Here is a 20,576-nt window from a genome sequence, read left to right on the forward strand (position 1 = left end):
ATAATGATATTCTGTTTATATTCGTATCTATAAATAATTATTATATTGTCCATACATGTAACGGTAATTTACTTTGACAAGAAAATAGAGAGATCAAAAGAGATGAAGTGAATCGAACAATAACAACATTTATAACTTCACATAATCATAAACGTCTATATAAACTTATTTTATTACCTACAAAAAGTTGAAAAGAATATGATTTAGTTATGAATAAACAATGTTCCATAAATATTATTAAAGATTAGATTTCTAAAGATAATTTAGAAATTACAGCGCAAGTCGATTTATTGTCGACAACATCTACATTAAATCATTTATTTATGAGTATATATACTTTTTAATTACCGACAAGATAAATACGTTACGTAAAAAAAAATTACTTGTTCTGAATATAATGATCATACGAAGCACGTATTTTAAACGGTTAAGAAACAAAACCAGAATATATTCTGTATTGGTTTTCTTAACCTTAGAGCCATTGTCTCTGTAAAGAAAATAGGCTATCTCGCAATTTCGCAAGTGGTTAAAAACTTAATGACTAATGAGTCATTAGTTATTAAAAGTTTAAAAGTATAGCCGGATTTATATTTGTCTGACGTGTCGTGTCGTGACTCATCAGAACAGAATCGTTTCTCATTTATTTTTTTATCCATCTCATTATCTTATTGCTCGACCCAAAATTCGAACCCGAGACCTCGTGATCTGAAACCACGTAAGCGAACTACTGGAGCAACGAGGCAGTTATTAGTAAAATGACTTATGACTTATTTGTGATATCAACATCATTAGTAACAACCCATATTCGTCTCACTGTTGAGCACGAGTCTCCTCTCAGAATGAGAGGGGTTAGGCTAATAGTCAACCAATGCTGGCCCAATGCGGATTGACAGACTAGACTAGGCACACACATAGAGAAAAAATAAAATTCGCAGGTATGCAGGGTTCCTCACGATGTTTTTCCTTCACCTCGTTTGAGACACGTGATATTTAATTTCTTAAAATGCACATAATTGTAAAGTTTGAGGTGCATTCCCCAGACCAAATTGGAACCTACGCCCTCGGAATCGAAGGCAGAGATCATATCCACTGGGCTATTTGTGGCTATTTTTGAGCTACAGGATGCAAATTACCGTAATAGTGAACGCACTAGTGTGACGAATGTTTGATTAGGTACTACATTATTGTTGGAAAAATATAAGACAATCAAAACTACCGTGCCATCTACTATACTACATTTTATAATACACAAGAAAAGCCATTCTTAAAAGTTTTTAGAGCATAAAACATAACACTTGCTAGCCCTATGCTTTTAATATTTTGTTTTTTATGAACAGTTCGTTTATAGTTAAGAGGATCTGTTTGTTAATTTTAGTTTGTTTATTGCTTTTGATTTAAAATAATATTTTCACTACTCTTGCTCAAAAACACTGTCATATTACCACGCCACAGCGGGGCTAAACAAGCATATTAGCCTCTAGGGGCTAAAGTAACTTTTGTTTTTTTAATTCTTGTCTGTTACGAGTACTAGCCTACTATAAAACGGAGGAGGTTTTATTCGAAAATTAAATCATTATAGGTAAGGCTCTGATTGTTTTGAAAAATAAATAAAAAACTTTAAATTCGAAATAAATGCAGCGTTCTTGTCTATGGAATGCGTTCATTTTTTTATTTAATTTTTATTGAAGACATGGGACATCCTTTACGGTGTAATACCTTTGCCTTTTTTTCATGTGAAAAAAATAAAATTAATAAAAAGCTAGAATTTAAAAACAAATAATACACACTTGATTTATTTCAGAAAATAATTGTAAATTTGTGACCGTAACTTTCATATATTTCAACATTAATTGTTATTGGTGTCTTTATCTACGGAGAATGGTGATCCTAATTTGGAGATGGATGAAATTTTCAATCTGTTACCATCAAAGTCCAGACGCATTTACTTAAATAAAAAAATTTAATAAGTGAAGAAAACAACAACAAATGGATTCACTTACGAAAGGAGTTTTTGAACTATTATCTCCCACGTTTATCTCATATACTCGTTATTCATCTTTACAGTAGTCGGAAATTATGTTGCCGGGTAAAAGCATTTCCCTTAATATCCAAAATTTTAGATTTGTACATTTAATTTTCAATTAAATAAATCATTGAATATTGAACTAAACTATTTTATTTTCTCGCAATCGTAGTGAAAAGCAGAGTGTAACACGTGGGGCTAAACCCATTATATACTCGGTTTATATTTAGGCGGCCCTCGACTTACGTCTCAGGCCCTAAAAATACCTCGTATATAATGGGTCTTTTTAGCCCCTTGTATAACAATCTACTATTTTATGTCCTTGCGTGGTATGTACATCCGTGGTGCCATCTAGATCATTGTCTGGCGGACAAGGTTGTTGAACTGCGCTGTTTTAAGGTTATGCCAACTGTTTGTCTTTAAAGTGATGTGACAAAAATCGAGGCAATTGTAATTAAATGTATTTGTCCTATTTGATCACGATATGTCCGAAACGAAATCTCTGAGCAGCCGGACTTTAATATTAAAGAAACAATTTTGGACACAATCGTTACACTATAAATACCTGTAAGGCCAAGGTGAAAGTAATTTTGTAAATAAGAAACGAATTTTGCATAATAGTTCATATTACTAGCACGATAAGAGTTACTATTGAATAACTTGTAATAAGCAAGATGCTGTTTGTAACATCGCGTCATCATTACAACACTTGCAATTTTAAATCTTATTTCAAGGACCGAGAGGTTACATTTGCTTACGTAATTTTAGTATGCGGATCCGTCGTGAATGGCTCATTAGTGGCTTCATGGAACAAATGCGCTCGTGGTAGTTAAGTGGGAGTACTTAGGTTCGATTTTCTCAGTTTTTCCATCATTATCAGCGTGTTTTTGGCCTACTGCTGGGCCAGGCCTTCTTATAGTAGAGGGATATAACCTACCACTCTACTCCGATGCGGGTTGGCGATTTGAACTTAATTTCTAAGTTTTTAACATTCTTTAAATGGGGTAATCTTCGGAACTACTGATCCAATTTCAAAAATTCTTTCTCCAATAGAATGCTACGTTATCGAAGAGTGCTATAGGCTATATTTTATATAGTTATCGCATATATTAGCAGAGTTATCATAGTTTTTGTCATACGGGTCGGACCGAAATTCTTTATAAACTCTGGATCACCTGACCGATTTAGAAAATTCTTTGTTCACTAGAATGCCACGAATGTTTGTGAGTGTTATGTGCTATATTTTATCCCCATAATCGCACGGGAACGGGAACTACGCGGGTTAAACTGCGGGGCGTAAACTAGTCTTAGATTATGTTAAATTCTTTAAAGAACAGTATTAGATGATAGTGATAATGACTGGGATCGACGGCTTAAGGTAGGAGTCCACTGATCAGCATCACACGTATCGGACGCATCGCATCAAACGGATTTTAGTATTCTTTGTATAGAAAGGCATACAAGTGCGTCCACTGATCCGTACCTTATCTACCGTAAAATTAAAAACCTCTTTGATGCGATACGTCCGCTACGGATCCAAGTAATCCTTAACCAACTTCTAACAACCGGACTGAGATTTTACTGAAATATTATTGGACGAAAAGCTCAGTATTCCATCTTAGTAGTTACACTTCGTTTTATTTAGGATGGTGCGGGTGACATTTCGTTTCAATCTTGAAAGTTCGCCGCGATTCACGATAGTAGTACGTAGTCCCGTACCCATGCTTTCTGAAAAACACCTTAGTAGTTTGCTCAGTACCTATTTCCATCGAAGTCACGTTTTTTTTTCATTTTTTATAAGGAATAAGCTCGCGCTTGACCACGATCTCACCTGATGGTAAGTGTAGACGCATTTGTAGTCACATTGACTAACCACGGAATTGACAAGGAACGGGGAACCTACTTGTTTTACTAATATGTACAGTATGAATGGTAGGTTTAATAGTAATAATTCTTTATTATATAAAAATAAGTCGGGTTTTCCTTCCTGATGCTATAACTCCAGAACGCACGAACCGATTTCCACGGTTTTGCATTCGTTGGAAAGGTCTCGGGCTCCGTGAGGTTTATAGTAAAGAAATACAGGAAAAGGTTGGGGTAGAGTTGGGTAGGGGTAGTTGAAAGCTTACATCGAGTTTCACGCGGACTAAGTCGCGGGCGTCCTCTAGTTACATATAGTTTTGATATTGCGTGTTTTCTAAAACCTTGTCAACCGACTTGCTTTTGCCTTCTTGCCTTCTAAAATACAATAGGTAATACTAATAGCAATAACATAGAGACTTTAGCTCAAGGAATAGTGAGGAAAGTGCGTAAACATTTGCTCAGACAATGGCGCATTCAGTAGTGTCACATCCGTTAAGTGCGGTGGCTTAGAAATTCGTGTCCGTTTCGAGGTCTTTTTGAGGTCTTAACCACTGACTGTTTGGACATCAAATCTTCTCTCGTCATTCACATACTATGTGCGCTGTAGCATGGTGCGGGTGACGTTTGCCTTATGACATTTCACATCCGTTAAGTGCGGTGGCTTAGAAATTCGTGTCCATTTCGAGGTCTTTTTGAGGTCTTCACCACTGACTGTTTGGACATCAAATCTTCTCGCGTCATTCACATACTATGTGCGCTGTAGCATGGAGCGGGTGACGTTTGCCTTATGACGTTCATATTAACATCAAATCTTCTCTCGTCATTCACATACTATGTGCGCTGTAGCATGTTGCGGGTGACGTTTACCTTATCACATCCGTTAAGTGCGGTGGCTTAGAAATTCGTGTCCGTTTCGAGGTCTTTTTGAGGTCTTAACCACTGGCTGTTTGGACATCAAATCTTCTCTCGTCATTGATATAACTTCACTACACTATGTGCGTTGTAGCATGGTGCGGGTGACGTTTGCCTTATGACGTTCATAATAACATCAAATCTTCTCTCGTCATTCATATAACTTCACTATACTACGAGCGCTGTAGCATGGTGAGGGTGACGTTTGCCTTATGACGTTCATAATGACATCAAATCTTCTCTCATCGTTCACATAACTTCACTATACTATGTGCGCTGTAGCATGGTGCGGGTGACGTTTGCCTTATGACGTTCATATTAACATCAAATCTTCTCTCGTCATTCACATAATTTCACTATACTATGTGAGCTGTAGCATGGTGCGGGTGACGTTTGCCGTATGACGTTCATAATAACATCAAATCTTCTCTCGTCATTCACATAACTTCACTATACTATGTGCGATGTAGCGTGGTGCGGGTGACGTTTGGCTTATGACGTTCATAATAACATCAAATCTTCTCTCGTCATTCATATAACTTCACTATACTACGAGCGCTGTAGCATGGTGAGGGTGACGTTTGCCTTATGACGTTCATATTAACATCAAATCTTCTCTCGTCATTCACATAATTTCACTATACTATGTGAGCTGTAGCATGGTGCGGGTGACGTTTGCCGTATGACGTTCATAATAACATCAAATCTTCTCTCGTCATTCACATAACTTCACTATACTATGTGCGATGTAGCGTGGTGCGGGTGACGTTTGGCTTATGACGTTCATGATAACATCAAATCTTCTCTCGTCATGATGACATCAAATCTTCTTTCGTCATTTACATAACTTCACTATACTATGTGCGCAGTAGCATGGTGCGGGTGAAGTTTGCCTTATGACGTTCATATTAACATCAATCTTCTCTCGTCATTCACATAACTTCACTATACTATGTGCCCTGTAGAATGGTGCGGGTGAAGTTTGCCTTACTATTATCGTGAGTCGCGGATAACTTTCAAGAGTGTAACAAACTGCCACCAGCACTATGCTACAGCGCACGAACTGTAAGGGTCGGTTTCACTAACTCAATCTTTACGACTATTAAAAACAACATAGAATAGAATAGAATAGAATATATCTTTATTTGTCCACACACGAGTAATAAAATAAAATAAACAAACAGAACATACAAATATCTGGTCGTGGACAAAACAGGTATCCACCTCAGCACGATGCCACAGCGAGCTGTGGCGCTAGTTTTCAGGTGAAACCTTGTGAGTTCACGGACGTCGTGACGTGTCTTAACTTAAAACTTATACATGAATACAAAGTAAAATAAAATAATGAAACAAGAACGAACAGAGTAATAAAATAACAAAATTAACATATAGAATTAAAAAAATAAAGAACAACAGAACAATAAGCGAGTCACGTACGTTTTGTAAAATGCACTCGTGTTTTAATAACCAAATCAAAACTGAGGCGGCCAAAATTAAATGTGGAAAATTTACTTAATTCTATCTAATTCATTTAGTCGCTTGGGTTGCTGAATTTTTTACCAAAGGTTCTCAAAGTGTGCGATAACATCCTTTTGTGGGCGTTTAAGATTTTTAGGGGGACTGCAATCTCGGGATCGCACAAAACTAAGCAGATTAAAATATTATATTTCTTTAACTAAAAGAATATTTATCATTATTTAATATTACAAAAGTTGTGTTAGGAGTGGACAAGAGTCCAGCAGATGAATATCACACTTTCGGCGCTAAGTTTTGATGCAAATTACCGTGTAATAATATGAAAATCAAATTCCATGTAAATTTTTTTAGTTCAAGATTTTAGATTAGAGCTTCAAATGAGAAATTAGGTGCTAGAACCTATGTTTTAAGCCCACTTACTAACAGGGCAAGATAAATTAAAAGCTTGTGAAACTAAAAATATCGCCTCATTTTCCAGGTTGATGTGATTCACGAGACTGGAACTACTTTTCCCTTAAAGTAGACCAGACATTTCTTAAGTTTAAGCTTAGTATAGTTTGTCGCACATTGACGCGAGTACCGTACTCAAAACATTTTATACTTCGTCTTAGAGTTCAGAGGTAAATCAATTACTTGCTTTTATGGAAACTAACTAGTCCATTAAAAAGTTACTTTTGAGGTTGCGTTTTTTAGAGGACGCAATCTCATTTTTTGCTGTGTGTGTGGGGGAGGGGCGGTTCAAAGTAAAGCTAAAACCAAGTTTGTGGGGTCGCCACCCTTATGCCATCTTGAAAATAAGGGTTGAAATGGTTTTTACGATATATCTCGTAAATTTTTTATCTGATAAAAAAAATTGTTAATTTTTTTTTTGGCAAATTAAATTTTCTACAACTTTCGTTCAGTAACTTTTTGTCGTAGAACAATAAATAAAAAATTTATAAGCAAAAATGTTCAGAAATTCCAGAAATATAATAATTTATATTTTTCGATATAACTTTTTTTATGATTTTACGAAAAAATTACATGAGACCATTTTTGTAGATCATTTTTTGGGAAACAACTTTTTTACGAAACATTTTTTCATTAAGTCAACAGCTAAGGGTTTACAGCGCTCCGAAGTGAGTTCTATTTTTCAGTACTCTCAATAATACATATATTATACTTGTGTAATCAATTATTGTTTTTTTTTATTATTTTGTTATTCCAAATTTTGACAATTATTAATTTGCAATATTATTAATAATATTATTCACTCTTTCCTCTGTGGATTAAGGGATGAAATTTCGTGTCCAAAAAAGAAATACTAATATTATAAACTTAAAATTGCATTGAGTTATCATCACATCACATCACACTAACATTATTACTCGCTTAAAGGCGAAAGTTTGTGTGTAAGTGTGTTTGTATGTTTGTTATTAATTTACAGCTACTGCACCAAACCTGTCTTACTATATAATACTAAAATGCGATTTTTTTTTAATTTGGATCACAAAACTGGTTACAATCATGTTACAATATTAAATAACATAGGTACATAAAACGTATAAGCACGATTGCACCTTTTTGGTGTGACCACAGCATTCTTTTGAATAAATTATCTTAAACAGCAATTAATCGACGACACTACACGAGACAACAATATATAAGTTTTATGGATGATTGAATGTTTGTTACTCTTAACGTCACAAGATTTATTGAAAGCGCAGTGTATACTGTAAATTTTACTGCGGTCTGTTTCGTGTGTACTATTACCATAATATTTTATAAGATGAACAAGTTGTTCACGGTCACGGCAACGAACACGCCCTACACCCTGCACGTCCGCAGAACGGTAAAGACAACATTAATGAATACAGCCACATTAACATACATAACCGTTTGTAATAGTTTGGACTTTGCCGGAAAAACGCACTCAAAAGTCAAAGTCAAAATTCATTTATTTCAATTAGGCTTAGTTTACAAGCACTTTTGAAAGGTCAGGATTATGTCATAATTTATTTTAATGTAATGGTGGTAATAATAGTCGAAAACTTAAAATTAAAGTTACGAGGATTCCAAACCTTGGTCCGAGAAGAGCCCACAACAAACTCAGCCAAGGTTTATTTTTCTACTGATCTACCAACTCGAATTTCGCAAGAACACAATATAATAATTAATACTTGCAATAATTTAAGTTTAATAATTTATGCCTATGAATTCAGTAGGAATTCCTTAATTTAGATGCCGATATACAACAACAGAGAAAGCCCAGTGGATATGACCTCTGCCTCCAATTCTGGAGGTTTGTGAAGTTGTGTCTGGAGGAGGGTGAATTTTTGATTAGAATCCGGTCCGGAGTATGCACCTCCAACTTTTCAGCTATGTGCATTTTAAGAAATTAAATATCACGTGTCTCAAACGGTGAAGGAAAAACATCGTGAGGAAACCTGCATACCTGAGAATTTTCTTAACTCTCTGCGTGTGTAAAGACTGCCAATCCGCATTGGGCCAGCGTGCTGGACTATTGGCACAACCCCTCTCATTCTGTGAGTAGACTCGAGCTCAGCAGTGAGCCGAATATGGGTTGAAACTATTAATTTAAATAATTATTTTTTATCTGGTGAAATATTTTAGATAAGCCAGAGAATTTAAATTATAAACGATGTATCTGGGTTAACTAGATTCCTTAGTTTAGATTCCAATATATAACAAAAAACAATTAAAATCATAGTTTAGAAGATTATCACGAACAGACGGATGGCTTATTTATGGGCTGTTGGGTTGGATGCTAAAAAGTAAATTTGTTTATTTTTTAAAAGATCATAAATATTATCTGAGTGCCAAACTTCCGTCATATCCGTTTAGCTGTTTCATTAATCTAAATATGCAGGTAAACTTTCATGTTTTTAAAAATCATTCATGACCAATATTAGTCTTAGTCTTAAAGATCATTTAGTTTCAAGTTTGACGCAATTTTTCACAATGTTTTAAAAATACTAGGTAACTGTAATTAACTAGCAAACTTACCAGGTTCCTCATCATCATTAATCTCGTTTTCTTCTTCAAACGACCTTCCTTGTTCTTCTTTATCCCTACTGCCGGTGAGGTAGATAATATTAGCTTCCTTGCTATATTTCTTCATATCCACATTGTTCTTTTTAAAACACACACCACTTGCTACACTTAAATCACCGTTAAAATCTAAACTGTCATCTAAATATGAATAGAAGTTCTTTTGCAAACAACTCACTGATGGTTTTAAAGTACACTTATTTAATACATTGTCCCACAAATTGTTACCAGTCCTGAAAGTTCCATTTTGGTATACGTCACTAAAGAATCCTCTGCCTGTGAATACTTCTAATAGCTTCAGTTTCTTAGGTATTTCGCTTTTTATTCTCGTAACGTCTTCATCTGTTTCATTATGACTACTTTTAACAACATTTACGTTAGTGATTAATATTAAAACAAATATGTTTCCTATAATTTCTTGAATTCTAAAACTGCCAACTGCCCCATAGGCCCAACTGGTGCGATGTTTTCTTGCCATCATCGGACCATTACTAATAACTTAAACAATAGTTTTGTCTCATTGAAATCACTGTTCGAAACACAGTGTATTACTGTGTCTAGTTGGGCATGCACTTATTAAATCCATTTTCTGTTGTGCCTTATTATAAAAACGAAAGTTTGCCAGTTATTTCGTCGTTTTCTTTGTCAGTCTTCTAATTTAATATTTGGTGTAGACGTATCATCTGGAAAGAGAAAACATGTATCATTAGGTATGTGCTTTTGAAATGTAGTCTGTTATTTTTTGTTTGAAAGATACGAACGAGGTCATATTTAGTATATCAGTAGGTATCTAGTGATTTATTGATTTGTTTATAATCATAATGAATATCGTCTAGTGATCTATTAATAACTAGCGGACCCAGTCAAGCATCGCTTTGACTTACTTCTTCCATACCCTTACCTACCCTACTCCAACCCTACACCTACCTTACGTCTACCCTACCCCTTTCCCCACCCTACCCCTACCCTACTCCTACCTATCTTACCAACGCATTTCGCGATTCATTTTTATATCATAGATTATCATAGATGCCCCTTGCTGCTAATAGCGTAGTTCCCGTTCCCGTGGGAATATGCAGATAAAATATAACCTATGACACTCACAAACAACGTGGCTTTCTATTGGTAAAAGATTTTTCAAAATCAATCAGAACCAGAGATCTTCCTACAATTTCACAAGCATTGCCTCTGTATAACATTAGTAGGTATTACTAATGTTATACAGAGGCAGAGGTATAAGTATTACTAATGTTTCGAAGGCTTTATATATATTTTAATGTATATTATATCTATATTTATATTATAAAGCTGAAGAGTTTGTTTGTTTGAACGCGCTAATCTCAGGAACTAGTGGTCCGATTTGAAAAATTAGTTCAGATAGCCCATTTATCGAGGAAGAATATAGGCTATATATAATCCCTGTATTCCTACGGGAACGGGCACCACGCGGGTGATACCGCGCGGCGTCTGCTAGTAGTATATATGAAGTCTTCGAAACATTAGACTTAACTAAACTAGACTAACTCAGGAATATTTCTATGCCATAGCTAAGTAGAGATTTCAATATTTTTAGAAGGAAATGGGAAGTGCATTTTGTAAGTTGGTCTGTTATTAAGTTAGGAGGGTCATGGTTTTCCACGCGGACGAAGTTATTTATCTGTAATCGGTTTAGTTTCATTCACCTTTCCTCCATGATTCAAGTTAGACTAGTACAACCTATCAACATACTTATAAGGCATACTTCTGAAGTTGTTTCCTCGTCTGCTCTTTAGTCGGTCAATTACTTGTTTCTTGTATTAAGTAGGTATAAAAGTAAAACTACGTCGCATTTTATATCTACCAGTTTGACAGTGTATCCATACTTTGTTGATAAATTTGGAGAAATGGGTATTTTAGTGAAAGTGTCCATTCATCGAAAGTTGTGACTTTTGGGCACCATAAATTAGGTGTTCTTAGGGTCACGGTGGTAAACATATCTTTTAACAGGTTTATACCCACTTTTGGAAGAGTTACATACAGTATATAAATAAATAAATATACGATATTTAAAATGTCATTGGCCATATACATTTTAAAAGCTTTTATTTAACTAGCAATGTATGTAGGATGTTTCGGTGGATTCTTTGAGCTCAATTTTGAAGTAGATATTTTCAACCGATTGAGCTGAAATTTTGTATACACGTTAAGATTGAATGACAATGCACGATATATTATATGGCGTTATTCTAAATACAATATGGCAGACCACCCAAGATGGCGGAATACTTATTTTTAATGTACTTCTACAATATGGGTATCAAATGAAAGGGCTTATCTATATCTATACTAATATTATATAGAGGTAGGGTTATCGTCGCGTTAGCCGCTTTTAAAACATGTTTTTAATAAATAGTGTAGGAAATAGTAGTCTGTGACGGATATGACGTCGCACGATCTCGTGTCTGTTTGTCTGTTTGTCCGAGCTAATCTTTATAACAGCTGGACCGATTTTGATGGGACTTTCACTGGAAAATAAAAAAGATTATTGCGCGACTATTTTTTAAACCGGAAGTCAATGATTCGTCTGTTAGTTTGTAATGTACTTTTAAAATACAACTACATTGTGTTTGTAGTAACTACATCTTGTAATTATCTCTTAATTCAGATATATAATTGTTGTTGTGTAAAGATACGAATCAAGTGTTAATAACATAGAATGTGCGAATAAGAGTAAAATTGAATCTAACATGCATGCGATATTGAAATCAAGAGTCGACTTTCTATAATGTAAGAACAGATACCTATAATAATATAATATTACCCATACAAACATGTTACAATTACGTAACGCCCGCAGTTACACCCGCATAGTTCCCGTTCCCGTGGGAGTATGGTAATAATATATAGCGGATGTTACTCGGGAAAAATGTAGCTTTCATATGATGAAAGAAATTTTAAATTCGGTTTAGTAATTTTTTAGTTGTATCACGATAAACAAAAACTTATCTTATTATAATGTTACTAGCAGACGCTAGCAGTTACACCTAGGTAGTTCCCGTTCCCGTGGGAGTATGGGGAAAATATATATCCAATGTTACTCGATAAAGATGTAGCTTTCTTACGATGAAAGAGTTTTTAAAATCGGTTGAGTAGTTTTTTAGTTGTATCCGTGGATATACGGGGAGAGACTATAGCCTTTAATACTCCCTTATAATGTAACTTTCCAATGGTAATAATTTTTTCAAATCGGTTCGGTAGTTTTTGAGTTTATATGTTACATACAGAAATACAAATCATTCCTTTTTATAATATTAGTGTAGATTAGTTTGGTTATTTACTCAATTAACACGTAAAATGAAAGAGAAGACTATGAATCGTCTAAATGAATAAGAATAAGAATCGTCTAGAAGCTTAGTAATATATTAAATAAATAAATATACTTAAACAATACACATCACTATCTAGCCCCAAGGTAAGCATACATAATAGATATTGCTTTCCGTTTCAATGGACATAATATTACTATTACTCTATAGTCTGACAAATTCGTTAATAACACTCCCATGTTATGCGGGCGACAGGGGGAAAGACTGCCAGGGTGTGTAAACGTGCGTGCCGGGAAGTGACGTGCATCAGTCGTGGGGTTTTCATTCATCGTTACACGCCCTCCGGCCCGCGCAGTGCAGTGAAATCGCGAAGCTATAGTGCATAGGCTCTCAACCTTACTCGTACTTTGCCCACTTTTGAGAATATTTCTTCATCCGAAACGTTCAAATCAACAGTCAAATCTCTAAGTTACTTCTCGTCTCTCTAGTATAACCTCTTTCACTATAAATTTTAACGTATAAAGTAGTTAAGTATAAAAATTCTTACATAATATGTAATTCTTTTAAATAATATCACTTGATTCATATAATTATACATTTTAAAAACAAAATTAATTAAAAGAGTGTAGTAATTAACGCTTTCATTTCCAGATACTAAATTAAAACTAACGTTTCCTTCTTTATACTAAAGAATAAAGTACCTACTAGCACAAGTTCTTAAAGTACCGGATACCTAGATTTATAGTTAAATACATTTGCTAACATTTTAGCAGACTCAGAAGTGATTACAAAAATAAGAAAACTAATGTCGAACAAAGGTTATGATTCACAACATTTGTTAGGACAACTTAATTAACAAATCAAACTATAACCAAAATAAGACCCTAGAATGGCAGAGAATGATCTTGAGTGAAGTCACGCACATGTAAACGTTGTGTGTAGGGTTAAAGGCGCCTTTGACTGTTAACAAACACTCCCCTTTTCCACTCAAGTCACTCTCCCCGCCTATCCCAAGTAACCCATAAAGAATTACACAACAAGAGATGTGGACGGCTCGAACGCCACGAGCACACTAAAGCCGTCCGTACCGCAAGTCGTTGCAACGCCGCGATAACAAACATGCTAATATAATAAAACACATAATGAAAAAATAATAATAATATTGCCAAGAATAACGATAACAAAAATTTGATAACTCTAATAATATAAATACGACAAGAGTTCCAAGACCCGTATACGCCGATTTAACTTCATTTTATATTTTTCGCACGAGAGCTTTTTAACGTCCGTTAAAAAAGCTCTCGTGCGAAAATCGCGTCAAGTAATATCATAATTTAATACCGGTAAGTAAAGTCGAAATCTTAAAACTTATCTAGAACTAAGTTCACAAACTTATCTGATCATTGATCAATTTCCGCGTTGCATTCTCATACCTACCAAACAACCAAAAAAACATTTAATTTACCTAAATCGATCAAGTTTCGAAGAAGTTACCACAAACACCACAGAACAGACAACGCTAAAAGCTAGCGTGGCCCGCGTACACCCGGGTGTGCGGAACATCGCAAGCGTGTCCGCGCATGTACTAGCAGTCTTGTTTTGTTCTGTGACAAACGGAATAAATAATATTCAACTGTAAAGTAAGGCTGACATATTTCATTTTTCACTAAATATTAAACAACCATTTAGGCCACGCCCCTGGGTACGCTGGTGTCAATACAAAGAATTGACACTTTATAAATCTAGTTACCTCTTATATATGTGACAAACACGATAGTTTTATTCAGTCGATTAAAAATTAAACGCGTAATTTAGATCAATTATAACTATTTAGGTGTGACACACTCGACTACCGCGGTTAGACTGAACGGATCTTGACGTCAGTAGACTCCACAGTGTGATGGATGGGAGTATCCCCACCAGCCAGTAATCATGTTGTTAAGTAATTATTGATTTTTAATATCTGATTGTCTATTTGATGAGGTTCCTTATATGGATCGCAGACAGAGTCACCGTGGGCATACAAGAGACCATTTGCCAAACTAGTCTCACGGTAAAAACAAATGCGTTTTTCTAATCTAGACGAGCTATGTCGGTGACTTTGGTTGTCGTCAGCACACCTGTTGGGGGTCGACCAACACTGCGCTTTATAGTGCGGGGTCACCATTCCAACACCTTAGGCACAGTAAAGATATTACAAGCAGTATAATAACTCGGCCGTATTTTTGAAATAAATACCTACAGCCGCGCGGTACGTAAACATGTCATAGGGCTGCCCGCATGCAGCAATTTAATTACATTTGCTAACTTTGTGTTTCCACTTAGTTTTGTGATTGTAAATAAACTTTTTTTATATAAACAAATAAAATACTTTGTAAATTGTAGTAAAATGGGAAGTGATAAATAAAAATGCGTGTTTTTTGATTGGTTGATTTAATTAAGGCTGATACTACGTCAATGATCTTGAAGGATTGGTCGTATTCTTAAACATATTTATTTCGGTGATGCCATCTAGGTATTACCTCCACACTACGTGAACAAATAAAAAAAAAGATAAATACCTTCATGAAATTGTAGTGATTTAAAATAGATAATGAAACAATGAACAAACGCACTAATTGTCCCTACGATACGATAGTTCCCCTAGATTTCTCTAGGATGCCATTATCAGATCCTGACATGAAAAAAATGGGACTAACCTGAAAGAATATTCATCCAAACAAAAAAGAAACGGTTTACAAATGACGGAAATATCGCTGTAAATACGATACGATTCTTTTTGGAAGTCGGTTAAAATTCTTGTCACCAATGCCAAGCTGAGCAAAAGTTTTATGAGCTTGCACATTAAAGTGCATAAAATCCGCCATTTTGATTTTTTAAGAACTAAGTTACCCAGTGACACTCGGCCTATCTAGACGAGTCTAATGACATATCATTTATCAGTATGTGTGCTTGGCAAATTTGTTCGTAACACTCCCGAAGGTCGGCGCGGTCCGGGAGGGGGGTAACGATGCCCAGCGCGTACGACTTCACACCCGCGCAGTCCTTTCCTCCCGTCGCCCGCATACAACAACAAGTCATAACATTCAAACACATACTCCTCCTTTGGGCTTCGCCGCAGTCGGGTAACAAAACACAAATGATCCGAGCACAGTCACACAATACATTGTACAAGCAGTCGAGGTTTTAATACAAGCTTATCGTACCTACTGTATCGTGATTCATGAACCGCGTATAGCTACCTATTTCAATCGTGTCAATCACTTTCCTTTACTCTATTCACTTTATTTACTAATCCAGATACCTACCTTTATTCTGGAGATAAAAGGAAATACCTTATCCATTAAAAAATACAAGATTATGTACCTACCTACTAATAAGTAAATTTATTTTAAAGTTAACCTTTCAGAGTTTCCAGGTAACTTAAAAAAAGTTATCTCTGGATGGGATAATTTTGAATTCATGCATCCAAAAACGGCACAGTATTTCCTACTGGTCATAATTAAAAAAATCTAATACTATTAATACACTTTACTCTGTTAATACACCGTGCGTTCGTTCGTCACCGCGGCACAGTCGCAACTGTCTTCACCCTACGATCACCCCATGTTCAAGGAGCGTAGGTATAGCTCGCGTTTCGACCTCTAGTATGAAGTCCAACTACTGGTTGTAATATCTTTTCTGTGCCTTAGGACCCCAACGTCCATTGGTTCTTCAAACTATGAGCCCTGCCCATTGCTACTTCAGCTTCGCGACTCGTTAAGCTATGTCGGTGACTTTGGTTCTTCTACGGATCTTCTCATTTCTGATTCGATCACGCAGAAACACTCCGAGCATAGCTCGTTCCATCGCCCGCTGTGTGATTCTGAGTCGTCTAATGTGGCTCTTAATTAGCGAACAAGTCTCGGAACCATAGGTCATCACTGGCAACACGCACTGTTCGAAGACTTCTGTCTTCAGGCACTGAGGAACTTCGAATAAAAAGGTAGTATTCGTTATGTTTTAAATTTATTGTAGTTTGAATTTTTTTCAAGTTACTGTAGTTTGAATTTTCTGCATAGTGTTTGAATTTGAACTTATCGTGAATTTAATTGAACATTTTATAATAACGAAAACATCTATACTAATATTATAAAGCTGAAGAGTTTGTTTGTTTGTTTGATTGAACGCGTTAATCTCAGGAACTACTGGTCTGATTTAAAAAAATCTTTCAGTGTTAAATTGCCCATTTACCGAGGAAGGTTATAGGCTATATATTATCTCCGTATTCCTACGGGAACGGGAACCACGCGGATGAAACCGCGCGGCGTCAGTTAGTTTTATAATGAAATTCGGTGTACGCTAAAAGAATATACAATTAATTCGCTTTCATTTCCATCCACTCTGTATCGAAGTCGGCACGCGTAGGAAAGCGGAACGGATTTAAGACGCTTCGGATTCCGGTACAATTGATTCATATTATAACACCAACCGGGAGTTGGATCTCTTTGTATTTGAGCTTATCCTGGGAAGTAAAAATAAATGTTATTTTTTGATTTTATTGAGAACTAGCTGACGCGCGGTTTCACCCACGTGGTTCTCGTTCCCGTAGGAGTACGGGGATAATATATAGCTTATAGCCTTCTTAGATAAATTCCCAAAGTGATCTAGGTGAACCCCTCAAGGGTCCACGGGAGACTTGACAGGGCCTATGTTGGCGTGACAAATAAATAGGGGGTTCACAATTCGTAAGTGGGGTACACTAACATGTATCTAGTTTCACCGTGTTTTCATACCGAAGTGTATTTTTTTGAATAAAATATGAGTGAATAGATGGGAATTTTTGTGCTGTGAGTAGATATAAGTAGTAAAGGCTCATCATCATCATCATATCAGCCGATGGACGTCCACTGCAGGACATAGGCCTTTTGTAGGGACTTCCAAACATCACGATCCTGAGCCACCTGCATCCAGCGAATCCCTGCGACTCGCTAGATGTCGTCAGCCCACCGGATGGGGTGTCGACCAAAACTGTGCTTTCTAGCGCGGGATCGCCATTTCAACACAAAAAAAAAATAGTAGGTAAGGCAGAAGTTCGAAATTGCCTATAACGGGCGAGCCAATGTTGTTTGATGACGTCACTGTGTTAAACGCGAACTGATCACCGCGCGCTCACTTTAAAATTCTATATCTCGAGAATTAATTAACGTATCGAAATAATTCTTTCACGAGTATTTTTTGTTTTCAACGGAAAATACAGAAAGCTAACAATTAAAAATAGTTAACATTATTCATTGTTGTTCTGAGTTCCGATAGTCAATGGTCTTATAGCGAAAAGCTTCGACCAAAACCATATGAAGCTGTCGCTTAACTGCTTGATCAACGATCCAATACAGAAGGCGAAAGATTAAAGAAAGATCTTGAGACGTATTGTGAGGAGGTTCCTCATTTTGGTGCCCTGACCACCGTTTGTGTGGGCACTGAAATGTCCTGCAGCGGTTGAATTTTTTTAAATAATTTTTAATAGTATTTTGTATTTTGTTAGCATTGATAAAATTTTTAATAAATAAAAGACAAATAAATAATTGTGATAAACATAACATAAAACAATTTTTTTTTATTCTTTACAAGTTCGCCCTTGACTCTAAGATGGAAGCGGGCTAACTTGTTAGGAGGAGGATGAAAATCCACACTCCTTTCGGTTTCTACACGGCATCGTACTGGAACGCTAAATCGCTTGGCGGTACGTCTTTGCCGGTAAATTCTACATTTTGTGTGAAGACAACCTCTCCAGTTGCCTCCAAGAATATTTCAATTACAGATGATTTCTTCAGATGTAATTATTGTCTATTAATAAGGTTGGTAGCGACACGGGTTTACGGTAATTTTTCCATATAAACGTATTTTTTACTGTTATTATGTGAACTTATTGTCTTCTGTTCTGATACAACTAGTTGTTACCGTTGTAATACGTTTGTGGGTCATTTTGTTATTAAAATTAGGTTAACGATGATGACGTAGATCATTGATTCCCAAAGTGATCTAGGTGAATCCCCAAGGGTCCACGGGAGACTTGACAGGGTCTATGTTGGCGTGACATAAATAGGGGGCAGTCATAGTACCCTAGCGGAAATAAAAGAAAATATTTTTTTTAACTATTTTTAATAATACAAATCTACGAATTTACTTTAATTCTTTCGAAATAATATTCAATATCTCCCAAGAAATGCTTTAAGGGCGCCATATTGGCATAACTCAAAAACTTGGGTTTTAATTTTATTTATTTCTTTTTGTCTAGTTACATTTATTCAATTGAATAAATTTTAATAAGATCCTTGTATTTTTAAAATTTTAATGATACGGGGTACAAGAGTGGAGCTGAAATGGACCATCTCCTTTATATGTATAGTTTTATAGTGTTTTCATACCGAATAGTGTGTTTTCTGAATAAAATATGTGTGAATAGATTGGATTCTTGTGCTATATACATCAAAAAGTAAAGTTGGCTCATCATCATATCAGTCGATGGAAGTACACTGCAGGACATGGCCTTTTGTAAGGATTTCCAAACCTGAGCCGCCTGCATCCAGCAAATCCCTGCGACTTTAGAAGATTTTAGATATCAGTGGTAACGTAGGGGCGCGGCGGTTTACGCGTCTTGACTCTATGAGTATGATGACATGCACATAGCTACACCCGCAGTTAATGATACTTTATACTAGAGATAGGGTACCTACTAGCGCATCAAAACTGAGGAGGACAAAATGTGCATAGATGTCTTAATTTCATTCAGTCGCTTATGAAACAACGAAAGTTATTTAAACACATATTATCTTAATATTGTCTACAACGTCAAGTTGTATGCTTAGAAAGTGTAAAAACTATATATACATAAATATATAAAGTAAGTAAACACAAGTGATCCGTATTAAGCGACTCAGTGGAGTCGCTAAATTTGGATCACTCTTTGCGGTGATTTTGTAGACACGTAATATATCTATGGTATACAATAATCAGTGCCCGCGGCTGATTTCTGAGACGTCTTAAAGATTGCTTCCGCCTTACCATTACCTACATCCAATACCAAACAGACTTCCAAAAGCGTACAAAAACACATCTCTATTTAGCTTTCCAGTATGTCACATTCTGACCAAACAATGCGGTAGTAAATACATATTTTTCATTATCTCATTGTTACTGATGACAATGCAAATCGTAATTATGTTAACATTGACACTATCGCCCATCAATTAACTATGTTGAGAAATGTATTATATTGTTTTCACAGAACAAAGATAGCGCATTGATGAATATTTAATGTTTTTTATTAAGAAGACATGTTACTGTAACAATGCTCGTTGACATCATTATAATAGATGATTCTTTTATAAAACATTTTCTTCCGCTTTTCCTAATCCACGTTTCCTCATAAAAAAATGGAAAACTACAATAATATATAATTATTTTCACTTCGCACGCTAGTGATTTGCAAGGGAACGAATAGAAATTGCTAGTGTCCTATCAAATTTAAGTTGCCTTATATGATAATTTATATTAGGTTATTTAACACTATTGTTTGCTTTTTTTATTGTCTATGAACAAGGTACTTTTAATGCACACTATTAGCTACTCTCGAAGTAAATTATTATTATTCCATTATCCAACCTCTATTTTTCTTCGACTCTAGGCAAATATGGAACTTTGTCCTTTTTTTTTGTGACTATTTTATTTGTTATTAGGTTATCTTTGGTTGGCTTTCACGAGTATGGTTTATACGTTAATGTGTTTGTTTTTCCACTTTCTTAAAAAATAAGGTTATTTTGAATTAGAGGATACGCTTAGGGCAATCCAAAACAATAACACTCTAGAAATACTTAACCAGTACGATGTTTTTTTTACAGATTTACACATTGTCACAGTATTGTCACATTTAGTCCGAACATGCATGTGTTTTTAAACGACTTCAA

At 35.6% G+C, this 20,576-nt stretch overlaps 1 protein-coding gene across 1 annotated transcript in view; it reads right to left on the minus strand.

Moving 5' to 3' along the window:
• The window catches only part of LOC112052972 (uncharacterized), a 60,561-nt gene that overhangs the window by 9,036 nt on the left and 30,949 nt on the right, over window positions 1-20,576 (minus strand). The window contains exon 2 of the mRNA XM_052889032.1: window positions 9,281-10,008. Within this exon, the coding sequence (XP_052744992.1) occupies window positions 9,281-9,806 (526 nt within the window). The 5' untranslated portion in view covers window positions 9,807-10,008. The remainder of the gene's footprint in view (window positions 1-9,280; window positions 10,009-20,576) is intronic.

Source organism: Bicyclus anynana, chromosome 24, assembly GCF_947172395.1.
Source record: "Bicyclus anynana chromosome 24, ilBicAnyn1.1, whole genome shotgun sequence".
In the NCBI taxonomy this organism is placed as follows: domain Eukaryota; kingdom Metazoa; phylum Arthropoda; class Insecta; order Lepidoptera; family Nymphalidae; genus Bicyclus; species Bicyclus anynana.